We start from the raw sequence: 13,489 nt of genomic DNA, 5'->3' as shown, positions 1-13,489 counted from the left end.
AGAACGTAGGAGACGAGGTTCTGGCGGAACTGAAGCTGCGAGGACGGGTCGTGAGTCGTGCTTGGGTAGCTCAGTTGTAGAGCACCTGCCCGCGAAGGGCAAAGTTCCCGACTTCGAGTCTCGGTCCGGAACACAGTTTTAATCTGCCAGGAAGTCTGCGTACAGTTCTTTAAAAAAAGGTTAGCTTCTTTTTAGTCATTTGGTAAGTTTAAACTGTACCACCGACTCCTCACGACAGATTTTTTCTGGTTATGTGTGTAGCCGCATTGCACTCAGCGGAACACAGCGGCTAAAACAGATTCGCTTAGAGCAGTTGCACGTCCTTGCATTGCGCTATGCAAGGTTTTCTTTATCTTAGTACTTTGCTGCTGGGCTGCATTTTTTATGTTCATCACTTTGAGCAGTAGTACATTTCCGTTACCACAAATAAGTCACGAAAATTAGTTATGGCCAGTTTCGCATTACTGTCAGGTTACAGTTAAACCATTCAAAGTTAGGTATAGAATTTCCAATTTATCATCAGTTTCAGTTTAGGTAAAATTCAGTTTAAAATAAGATTTATGCAGACAGTTTTGTTCTTACAGTGCAGTGTCACATATGCTTATGGATCGTTGAATGCTCGAACTTTTTAGTGTCATATTGCTTACGTAAATTCACATGCCATTTCAGTATAATCTTTTTCGTTATTTATACTTTCAGATTCCGTTGGTAATTTACTTAGAATGGTTATTCTGTTAGTTTTTTGTGATGGAATTGCAAGTCACAAACTGTGACGTCAGGTTTTCTATCGCTACTCACTGGACTGCACAATACAAGAATTTCACAGAACAATTAGCACAAAGTTTTAAGTTTTCTGATTATTTTGCCTTTTGGGGTTTCTGTTAATTTTGGTAAATATCTATTGAAATACAGTTATACAATTTCAAATACTTTTGGTGACTCATTTAATCAGATAGAGTTCCCGTATTTACATCACGTGCATTGTTCTGGATGACAACACAGACACGCGTAGTTTAAGATAGCAATTCAGTCCAGTACAGTTTTGGTTTACAATAAGGAAAACATTTATATTTTTGAAAAATTACAATGTTTCGTTGCAGATGTACATTATAGTTATTCAGTTGATGATACGTACTAACAAAACATTGAAATACATGGTTTTATATACAGAAAGGAATTTTAATATTACAGAAATAACTGAAGGGATAATTAAGAGCCGCTGTGTTGTAGTGTTTAAATCTTTTATTAATGATACTAGTCATCATGATTTGAACTTCCATCTTGTTGCCCAAATATAATGAAATGACATACTTTATGGCAAGGAGCCGAAACATACAGCTTCTTCCGAGCCACATCACATAACTGAACTTTGGCTCTTTTGAAGCATGTGTAAGTCACAACGTTTTCGTACATTGTTGTCCTGTTTTCTGGTTAACAGGTATATGTCTGCATCTCGCTTACATATTCTATTTATTCCTAAGATATGAATCCTCTCGCGTTTGGATTTACACCACATAGGTTTATTATTACTAGACAGTCACTTGGGTGTGACATGTTGTACTAGAACCTAATGAGAATCCTTGCTGGTAAGTCCGTGGACACGTAAGAAACAAGGAGTTTGATGACCTACTGCTGTACCTTGGACGACGTTCCGTGTAGCCGTCACCTCGTCGATCACCTTTTCAAAATTAATGTCATTATCGGCAGTCTTTTGTCCGCTTTGATGACGTGGTAATGGCTGTCCATAGAGTGCCCAGGAGGGGGTGGGGGGTGGCAGCGAGGCCTTTGTCGTGGCCCCTTAGTGTGCTGTGTGGTCAGCCCGATGGGGTGCGCTATGAGAGAACGCCATGGGGTACAGTGTGCAAGTTTTAGACTAACTAATTCCTACTCACCATCAAGATTTTTGATACATGAGGCGTTACGCCAGTATGCATTCCATGCCTCTTGTGATACAGGTCTGAAACAGATGAGCAGAAGAATATTTACATTGCGAGTTAAGGTGTGAAGTTTTATAATCATCGACGCAAATGGGTCTTGTAGTTACGAGAGTGGCATTTCGCTTTTTTACAGTAGATGGCGACCTAACTGTTGTTGTAATACTTGTCACATGTTACTGTTGAAACAATGGCCGACGAATTTGATTACAGTGAGCGTTTAAGGAAAGTATGGAAATGATAGAAATTTCTCGTGTAGTCTTATGCCATTACGAATGCCTCGACTTTCTTCGTTCATCTTCTGGCAATCAATCCAATGATGTCACAGAATGTTTTTCGCAATTACATTTGCAGAATTTAGTCGTTATTATGTTTTTGCTGGCAATGAATTTCGTGTAGGTAGACCAAAATCAGTTGTTGTTCAAAACACATTGCCGCTGTCTGCCACTTCTTTGAAGGAACTGACGAGTCACTTATTGTGTTCCCTGTGGAATGAGCATAATTTGACCAACCCTAAATAAAAAAGAAAAACAATACTCAAAGAGATTGACCAATCAGATGCTAAATACTTATAAAAAAAACCGTAACAGGAGACAAAACTCGCAACGCCAAAAGCTGCTGCATACTTCCGAGAGCGATCTTTTAGTAGACGCATGAATTTCTACAAACTGTTACCTGTAAACATTCCTGCATACTTTTTTGAACTGAGACTGCCGTACTCTATGTTATCAGCATTTTCGGAATTTTCTTATTAAACTACGTTGGGTCTTCACCGCCCTTAATCCACTTACCCGGCACATAATGCTGCAGAGAACGATTGCTTATCGGAAGCTCCACACTGACGCGCGCAAACAATGCTTCTTCAAATCTATACATTTTGTTGTCCTCCTCGGTCATTCTATAAAGGCCCACCAATTAGTACTGCAACACAGTTTTGGTTGAAGGAATAAGGAATTTGTTGGGGGACATGGTGGAATATTCTCGTTTCAGCCAATATGGTCTCATGTACGAGGGTGAGTCAAATGAAAACCTTAAATTTGTGATAACAAATCGAAATTTTGCGCCGTTATCCTGTAAGTTGGTAGGCGTGCTACAAACAGCATGCATAATGGCCTGTAGGTGGTAGCATAGTGCAGATGCACACATACCGTCGCAGTATCAGTATAAAGATGGCCGCCCCACTTGCGACTTGCACCAGGGAAGAACAGCGTTCTGTCATTTGATTTTTTCGTAGTGAAGTTCTGAAACCTATTGAAATTCATCGACGAATAAGGGTTCAGTACGGTGATGCATATTTGTCACAGCAGAAAGTCGGCGAATGGATTAGGAAGTTCACAAATGGTGTGACTTCAACGGAAGATGTTCCTCGTCCAGGTTAGGCATTAAGAGTAGTTACTCCGCAGAACATTGCAGCAGTTGAACCCATAGTGAAGGAAAACCGCCGAGTGACACTGAATGACTTTCAGCATGTATACAGATTAGTCATGGGCCAACACACCACATTGTGCATCATCTGCTCCAGTTTTACGAAGTGTCTGCAAGATGAGTGCCACGGCAGCTGACTCCTGAAATGAGAGAACGACGTGTTGATACTTGTGAAGAACTTCTTCGGCGCTTTGAACGAGAAGTTGATGGCTTCCTTGCAAGAATCGTCACTGGGGACGAAACCTGGGTTCACTTCCACCTACCGGAAACGAAGAGAGCGAGCGAGGAATGGCGCCATTCCTCATCACCAAAACCAAAGAAGTTTCGAACAGAACCATCAACAGGGAAAGTTATGCTGCCTCTGTTTTGGGACGAAAAAGGCGTCATTTTGGAGCATTACATGCCTAGAGGGACCACTGTCGCCAGTGCATCATACACAGATCTCCTAGAAAATCATCTCCGGCCTGCAATCAAATGAAAGCGACGTGGATTGCTATCAGCAGGTGTCCTTTTGCAACATGACGATGCAAGGCCCCACACTGCCCGTATAGCAATCGCAACAATCACAGACCTGCATTTTGAGGGTCTTCCTCATCCACCATACACACCAGACCTTGCCCCAAGTTATTTCGATATGTCTGGACCACTCAAAGGTGCAACGGGAGGAAAGAAGTTCCGTTCTGATGAAGAGGTACGCAACACGGTGCATGAGTGGTTGCGCGGACTACCAAAAGAATTTTTTTCTAAAGGAATTTATGCACTTTGTAAGCGCTGGAGGACGTGCATTGAGCGTGGGTGAGATTATGTCGAAAAGTGATACAGCTTTGTACCACTTCTGCACAATAAATAATATTTTAAAACAAATTTAAGGTTTTAATTTGACTCACCCTCGTAGTTCGGGTAGGTGACGGCGCTATACGTAACCGTCAAAATGGCGTCGTTAACGGGGGCGCATTCCAAGAAGAGAGCTGTCAATGAGACCTTTCCTTTTTTCATCGAAAACCAGAGGATTGCAGATACTGACAGACGGTTGGAGAATGTCTGTGGAGACTTGGTAGTGAACGAAAGCACGGTGAGTCGTCTGGCGAGGAATCTGTAATCATCGCAACAAAGTCGCGCGTACCTAACGGACCTCCAGCGTACTGGCCGGCCGCATATAACTGTCAGTCCTGCAATGTTGGGACGTGCGGACACTCTCATTCGAGATGATCGACGGATCGTAATGAAAAGCCTTGCAGCAAAACTGGACATTTATGACATACTCGTGCACGAGCTGACGTACTCTAAGGTGTGTGCCCGCTGGGTGACTCGCTGCCTGGCAGAACACGAAGAAAGAAACAGAACGGAAAGGAAATGACAATACATGGGGTGCCGCCACACCACCTATTCTCCGAAGAAAACATTCAAACCTGTACCCTCAGTCGGGAAAGTCATGACTGTTAACATTCCGGGCTTCTGACAGTCCCACTCTGAGGCTACGTCCAATTGGAACACAATACGGTCATTAACGCAGTGTAAGCGCTTCCATAATCGTGGGTTGCCGAAGAATAATGGATTCCTCTTCGGACAGATGAGCTGCGATGAAGATGGAGTGGTTCCGGCGACAGGAGGAATTTTCCTGGTTCAGGGGCGGACCGCGACTTCCGTCCTAGTGTGCAGTAATACCAAGCTCAGCATTATTTGTCCCATGTGATGAGTGACGTGAAACATAGTTACCGCTCTTCTAGCGACCTCTGTAGACAGCTGGTGGAATTTGCTGGCGGACGCTCTCCGTCTGGTGAGTGTGCTGCTTAGTCCGACCTCGGTTGTTGGAGGAAAGTGTAACTTGCAACAGTTGGCGAGTCACAATATACACTGGTGTGCCAACGCTAAGGACGAAAGTAGCTTTCGCATGATGTGTCGCTACCACATAACATAGCTCTATCAAGCTTGGATGATACATGGAAAGAACTCTTAGTACAGTACAGGACAGAAAGTGAGTGCAAGAAATACGCAAGGAAACGAACAGAAATAACACTTTTATTCGAAGACAATAATTTCATTGCAGTCACTGAAATTCATGGTGGTCTCTTGGACATTACAAAAGGCAGGACATGGTCCTTAGTAGGGTTTGTGATCACCACAGAGGGCAGTGCAAGTCCTGCGACGTGCTGCCATGCTGGCCACAGGGTTGGGCACAGGAGTTGACGAGGACTTGTGGACAACCGCTGGATGGAAGTTGGTGCATGTGAAAGCGCTACAATACGTCTCTCCAACGCGTCCCACACGTGCTCCATGGAATTAAAGTCAGGTAAACGGGCGGGCAGACCAGCCCATTTGCCGCATATCCTTTCGTATCAAGAGCTCCTACTCAAATGGAATTAGATGGGATCGCTTATTATCATGCATGAAAACGGAGCAGGGCCGAAAATACACCTGAAAAGACACACACTGGGAAGGAGTACAGTGTCGCAATAACGTTCGCAGGTGAGTGTACTGTGTTCAAAGACTTGGAGATCATTTGCTCCCTGCAACACAGTGCCTGCCCACAACATAACTCCTACATCAGTACTCGTACAAATCTCCACGCAGAAAGACTACCCCCGTGTAGTCTCCTGCACCGAAACGATCATGTTCGACAATGTTCAAAGGTGTTTTACGTGTTTCATCCTCTCGCCATAAGAGAGCATGTCTAGAACTACTGCTCAGACGGAAACACACAGGAAGAGCACGTGACTCTCTCAGACTGAAGCTGCTGTCACCCAGGAAGAGCACGTGACTCTGCTCAGACTGAAGCTGCTCCCACCCAGGAAGAGCACATGATTCAGCTCAGGCTGAATCTGCTCTTACCCAGGAGGAACACCTGACTTCACTCCTCGATGGTGCTGTCTCTATGCTCATGGCAACATCAGAAATTTTTCCACCGATGTGCTGGTGTGAAAGAAACGCAAAAAATCTCATACTGGTCTCCAGGCTGGGAGACTACTCCCATGTAGTGTCCATACAACTTTGGAACGTAAGACTGTTTGCGTTGCAGGTCTGTTAAACGCGGTTGTAGCTGCATCCGGTCTTTGACGCTGGTACCTTCTAGCCTACTGCACAATGCACCGCTCATCTGCTGCTGTAGTTGACCGCGGTTGACCACGTCCTATTCTTCGTGCAGTAGTGACTGTGACTCGGAACGCTCCTAAGGCGTGTGACAAAATGCTGTTAGCAAGATCAAACACCCGTGCCTCACTCGTCACACTCGTCCTTCTTACAGTTTACCGATGATTGTTTCAAGAATGAAGTCATCCAATAAAGAACACCACCATATTGCACCATAACTGCTCGCCGATGGACACACTCCTATCTGTTCTCGTTCCGTCAATTGCCTCGTGTTGTGGAGCAAACCCTATTTGCCGCTGTAGTCATTCTGGCCTCACGCCATGTGACGTCCAATACTCTGTGCACGACTTGGAGGCTTCTGGCAGAGCGGTCCCGCGCTTCATTCGTTTCCACCGAGTAATTAATACATTATATTACTTAAGTTGGCATGAGCAGTGAATTTGACTGACAAAAACGGAAGTAATGCGAAAATTCCCATACTCATCTTATATATCAGAATATAACTTTCTTTTGTTCGCATATATACACTCCTGGAAATTGAAATAAGAACACCGTGAATTCATTGTCCCAGGAAGGGGAAACTTTATTGACACATTCCTGGGGTCAGATACATCACATGATCACACTGACAGAACCACAGGCACATAGACACAGGCAACAGAGCATGCACAATGTCGGCACTAGTACAGTGTATATCCACCTTTCGCAGCAATGCAGGCTGCTATTCTCCCATGGAGACGATCGTAGAGATGCTGGATGTAGTCCTGTGGAACGGCTTGCCATGCCATTTCCACCTGGCGCCTCAGTTGGACCAGCGTTCGTGCTGGACGTGCAGACCGCGTGAGACGACGCTTCATCCAGTCCCAAACATGCTCAATGGGGGACAGATCCGGAGATCTTGCTGGCCAGGGTAGTTGACCTACACCTTCTAGAGCACGTTGGGTGGCACGGGATACATGCGGACGTGCATTGTCCTGTTGGAACAGCAAGTTTCCTTGCCGGTCTAGGAATGGTAGAACAATGGGTTCGATGACGGTTTGGATGTACCGTGCACTATTCAGTGTCCCGTCGACGATCACCAGTGGTGTACGGCCAGTGTAGGAGATCGCTCCCCACACCATGATGCCAGCTGTTGGCCCTGTGTGCCTCGGTCGTATGCAGTCCTGATTGTGGCGCTCACCTGCACGGCGCCAAACACCCATACGACCATCATTGGCTCCAAGGCAGAAGCGACTCTCATCACTGAAGACGACACGTCTCCATTCGTCCCTCCATTCACGCCTGTCGCGACACCACTGGAGGCGGGCTGCACGATGTTGGGGCGTGAGCGGAAGACGGCCTAACGGTGTGCGGGACCGTAGCCCAGCTTAATGGAGACGGTTGCGAATGGTCCTCGCCGATACCCCAGGAGCAACAGTGTCCCTAATTTGCTGGGAAGTGGCGGTGCGGTCCCCTACGGCACTGCGTAGGATCCTACGGTCTTGGCGTGCATCCGTGCGTCGCTGCGGTCCGGTCCCAGGTCGACGGGCACGTGCACCTTTCGCCGACCACTGGCGACAACATCGATGTACTGTGGGGACCTCACGCCCCACGTGTTGAGCAATTCGGCGGTACGTCCACCCGGCCTCCCGCATGCCCACTATACGCCCTCGCTCAAAGTCCGTCAACTGCACATACGGTTCACGTCCACGCTGTCGCGGCATGCTACCAGTGTTAAAGACTGCGATGGAGCTCCGTATGCCACGGCAAACTGGCTGACACTGACGGCGGCGGTGCACAAATGCTGCGCATCTAGCGCCATTCGACGGCCAACACCGCGGTTCCTGGTGTGTCCGCTGTGCCGTGCGTGTGATCATTGCTTGTACAGCCCTCTCGCAGTGTCCGGAGCAAGTATGGTGGGTCTGACACACCGGTGTCAATGTGTTCTTTTTTCCATTTCCAGGAGTGTAGAACAAAAAACTGTGGACAGTCATTTTCATAATGTGATCTACATCTACATACATACTCCGCAAGTCAATATACCTTGCGTGGTGGAGCATACGCCGCACAACTACTAGTAATTTCCTTATCCTGTTCCACCCGCACTTGGCGTTAGAGGAAAACGACTATGTACAATCCTCTGTATGAGCCCTAATGTCTCGCATTTTGTCTTCGTGGTCCTTACGCGTAATGTATGTTGGCGGCAGTAAAATCTTTATGTAGTCATCTTAAAATTTCGGTTCTCTAAATTTTCTCGAAGAGAATTTCGCCTTCACTCAAGGGATTCCCATGTGAGTTCACGAACCACCTCCGTAACATTTGCGTGTTTTTCGATCCTAACGGTAACAAATTTACGAGGGTCACTCCAAAGTAATGCACGCTATTTTTGTAAAAATACAGTCTTCATTCCGCATGTGTGAAAGTTTTACAGTTTGTAGATACATCCTTCCCGTTTGTTTTCAAACTCAGTTCAACCTGTTCCCGTGAATGGCGCCGTCACAGCATGTCTTCAAGATGGCTTGACGTTCGTCAGAAGCAACGTGCTGTCATAGAATTCCTGTGCTGTGAAAACGAGACAGTGGGAAACATCCACAAGAGGTTGAAAAAGGTGTATGGAGATGCTGCTGTCGATCGCAGTACAGTTAGTCGGTGAGCAAGCAGGTTACGTGATGTAAGCGGTCACGGCAATATTGAGAATTGTCCTCGCAGCGGCAGGCCTCGTACTGCACACACTCCAGACAATGTGCAGAGAGTTAACGAATAGGTGACTGCTGACAGACGCATCACACTGAACGAAATGTCACGCTACGTTGGGATAGGGGAAGGAATTGTTTGCAGAATACTGAAAGTGTTGGCGTTAAGAAAGGTTGGTACCAAGTGGGATCCCAGGATGTTGACAGTGGCTCACAAAGAAACAAGAAAAACGGTATGCAGCGAACTTTTGGAACAGTACGAGAATGGTGGACACGAATTTCTTGGAAGAATTCTGACATGTGGTGAAACATATCTCCATCATTTTTCACCAGAGACGAAGAGACAATCAATGGAGTGGCATCATGCAAATTCACCCAAGAAAAAATAATTCAAAACCACACCTTCTGCAGGAAGAGTTGTGGCTACGGTGTTTTTCGATTCCAAAGGGCTCTTGCTTGTGGACACCATGCCAAGTGGAACCACCATAAATTCTGATGCATATGTGACGACACTGAAGAAACTTCAAGCTCGATTGATTCGTGTTCCACCACATCGGCAAAATCAGGATGTGTTACTGTTGCACGACAATGCACGGCCACATGTCAGTCAAAAAACCATGGAAGCGATCACAAAACTCCGATGGACAACACTGAAACACCCGCCTAACAGGCCTGACCTGGCTCCATGTGACTATCATCTCTTTGGGAAACTGAAAGACTCTCTTCGTGGAACAAGGTTTGAAGATGATGACTGTACATCTACATTTATACTCCGCAAGCCACCCAATGGTGTGTGGCGGAGGGCACTTTGCGTGCCACTGTCATTACCTCCCTTGTCTCTTCCAGTCGCGTATGGTTCGCGGGAAGAACGACTGTCTGAAAGCCTCCGTGCGCGCTCGAATCTAATTTTACATTCGTGATCTCCTCGGGAGGTATAAGTAGGGGGAAGCAATATATTCGATACCTCATCCAGAAACGCACCCTCTCGAAACCTGGCGAGCAAGCTACACCGCGATGCAGAGCGCCTCTCTTGCAGAGTATGCCACTTGAGTTTGATAAACATCTCCGTAACACTATCACGGTTACCAAATAACCCTGTGACGAAACGCGCCGCACTTCTTTGGATCTTCTCTATCTCCTCCGTCAACCCGATCTGGTACGGATCCCACACTGATGAGCAATACTCAAGTATAGGTCGAACGAGTGTTTTGTAAGCCACTTCCTTTGTTGATGGACTACATTTTCTAAGGACTCTCTCAACGAATCTCAACCTGGTACCCGCCTTACCAACAATTAATTTTATGTGATCATTCCACTTCAAATCGCTCCCTTGTGCACGCTGCCAAACAGTGGCTCCAACAGGTTGGTCCAGAATTTTACCGTGTGGCTATACAGGTGCTGGTTCCAAGATGGCGTAAGGCAGTTGAGAGGGATGGAAATTATGTGGAAAAATGAAAATATTGTTTCTAAAGGATGTATATACACACTGTAAAACGTTCAAACATGGATTTAAAAAGAAATAGTGTGTATTTCTTTTGGAGTGACTCTCGTAGTACCTCGCTCTGGAATTGCTTCGATGTGTTCCTTGAATCCGACCGGATGCACTTCCCAAACACTCCAGCAGTACTCAAGAACAGGTCGAACTAGCGTCCTGTATGCGGTCTCCTTTACAGATGAACCACACTGTCCTATAATTCTCCTAATAAACCTAAGCTATTCGCCTTTCCTTCCACAATCCCCACGTGCTCGGTCCATTTCATACCGCTTTGCAACGTTATGCCAAGTTCTTTTAACGAAGTGACTGAGTCAAGCAGGACACTGCTAATGCTGTACCAGAACATTATGGGTTTGTGTTTGTTTTATTATAATTTCGGTGTTGGAACCCAATATTTACCTATAATCAAGTTATTAATTTCGGTCAGTAGTGACCATGTTTATACCCGAGTAAAACCGTGTTGCATTACACGTATCACACTATTACATGTGACGGTCAAATAGTGTGATACGTGTAAAGCAACACGGTTTTACTGGGGTCTGCAGGCGGTCATTAGCGACCGAATTTAATAACCTGATTACAAATAATCACTGTGATCCAAGAGTTTAATTATAGTAAAGTAAATGTTTTCCTGCATGCTTTGAAACTTTTTCGTGACTATGTCACAAGTTGTAATCTGGCTTTGTTTTTCCTACACATCCGAATTCATTTAGGTTTTTCCACATTTAGAGCTGGTTGCCATTCATCGCACCAGCTAGAAACGTTGTGTACTTTATCTTACGTCCATTTACAGCCATTCAGTTTCGACACTTACCGTAAAGCACATCATCATTAGCAAACAGCCGCTCATTACTGCCCACCGTTCCCGCCAGGTCATATATGTACATACTAGAAAGTAACAGCGGTCCTGTTACACTTTCCTGGGGCACTCCTGACTATACCCTTATATCTGATGAACACTCGTCGTCGAGGCCAACATATTGGGTTCTGTTACTTAAGAAGTCTTCCAGCCACTCTCATAAATGGGAACCTAATCCCTATGCTCTCACCTTCGTTAACAGTCTGCAATGAGCCACCGTGTCAAATGCTTTCCAGATATCTAGAGATAAGGAATGTATCAAATTTAAAACTTCCCCGGTGTACAGAATGTTCTATGTGAAGCCTTTATCTATATGGAACATTAAAATCTTGACGACGTATAAGTTGAATTAGGATCGGCGTTATCCAACTAAATGCATAACGAACCTGACAAGTGAAAATCTTGTCTTAGAAATTCTGCTGTTATTCTGAAACATACTTCTCTCCAGTATGAGGTGGAATCGTTGACTGAAGTATCAGAACGGACCTTGACGATTTTAATGAAATAACAACATCTATGCACTAATATTGTATAACGTTATCTGTGTACATTGTCTCCAAACAAACTGGTAGAGGCAGAAATCTCCACATCTCAAAACCTTAAGATGTTACTTAGACTGCAGGTCCTCATAATTAATAGCAGGCTTATTTCATACTTGTTACATTTGATAATGGTGACGGAGTTTCACCAAAACTAGTCATGTAAACTTTCTGTAATATACTGCTACTATGGAAAGATTACTGCACCGAGGTCAAATACGATACTGGCCATTAAAATTGCTAGACCAAGAAGAAATGCAGATGGTAAACGGGTATTCATTGGACAAATATATTGTACTAGAACTGATATGCGATTACATTTTCACGCAATTATGGTGCATAGGTCCTGAGAAATCAGTACCCAGAACAACCACCTGTGGCCGTCATAAAGGTCTTGATACGCCTGGGCATTGAGTCAAACAGAGCTTGGATAGCGAGTACAGGTACAGCTGCCCATGCAGCTTCAACACGATACCACAGTTCATCAAGAGTAGTGACTGGCGTATTGTGACGAGCCAGTTGCTCGGCCACCGTGCACCGATGTTCGTCGCAGTAGCTCTTGTCTGTGATGCAGCGTCAAGGGTAACCGCAGTCATGGTCTCCGAGCTGACAGTCCATGCTGCTGCAAACGTCGTCGAACTGTTCGTGCAGATGGCTGTTGCCTTGCAAACGTCCCCATCTGTTGACTCAGGGATCGAGACGTGGCTGCACGATCCGTTACAGCCATGCGGATAAGATGCCTGTCATGTCGACTGCAAGTGATACGTTGGGATCCAGCACGGCGTTCCGTATTACCCTCCTGAACCCGCCGATTCCATATTATGCTAACAGTCATTGGATGTCGACCTACGCGAGCAGCAATGTCGCAATACGATAAACCGCAATCGCGATAGGCTACAACACGACCTTTAACAAAGTCGGGAACGTGATGGTACGCATTTCTCCTCCTTACACGAGGCATCCCAACGACGTTTCACAAGGCAACGCCGGTGAGCTGCTGTTTGTGTATGGGAAGTCAGTTGGAAAATTTCCTCGTATCAGCGCGTTGTAGGTGTCGCCACCGGTGCCAACCTTGTGTGAATGCTCTGAAAAGCTAATCATTTGCATATCACAGCATCTTCTTCCTGTCGGTTAAATTTCGCGTCTGTAGCACGTCATCTTCGTGGTGTAGCAATTTTAATGACCAGTAGTGTAAATTAGAAAGAAACTTATATGCACTTGCGCTCCTTGAGTCTGGCATGTGTAATTAAAAAATGTGTGCGTTTCTTTTTTGAGAGACGGTACAGCGCGCAGGACTCGCTGGAACCCTGGTGGTGACCGGTGGCTATGGCCTTGTGCTTTTCCGCAGTGCTGGAGCTGGACTACAAGCAGTGGCTGGCGCTGTGCGGGCTGCTGATCGTGGCGGCGGCGCTGGGCGTCGGCGTCGGCGTCCCGCTGGCCCTGGAGCTGCGCTCCTCGCGGCTGCTGGAGGCCCGGCT

General features: G+C 45.9%; 1 protein-coding gene across 1 annotated transcript in view; it reads left to right on the top strand.

Annotated features, from left to right (window-relative positions):
• Positions 1–13,489, top strand: part of LOC124606617 (dipeptidase 1-like) — a 1,437,429-nt gene that overhangs the window by 712,200 nt on the left and 711,740 nt on the right. Inside the window, exon 5 of the mRNA XM_047138602.1 lies at positions 13,360–13,489. This exon is cut by the window's right edge and continues 45 nt beyond it. Coding sequence (XP_046994558.1) covers positions 13,360–13,489 — 130 coding nt within the window. The remainder of the gene's footprint in view (positions 1–13,359) is intronic.

This window comes from Schistocerca americana, chromosome 3 (assembly GCF_021461395.2).
Source record: "Schistocerca americana isolate TAMUIC-IGC-003095 chromosome 3, iqSchAmer2.1, whole genome shotgun sequence".
NCBI classification, from domain to species: Eukaryota; Metazoa; Arthropoda; class Insecta; order Orthoptera; family Acrididae; genus Schistocerca; species Schistocerca americana.
Note: the sequence above shows the minus strand (reverse complement) of the source record. Positions and strands in the feature narration are given on the sequence as shown.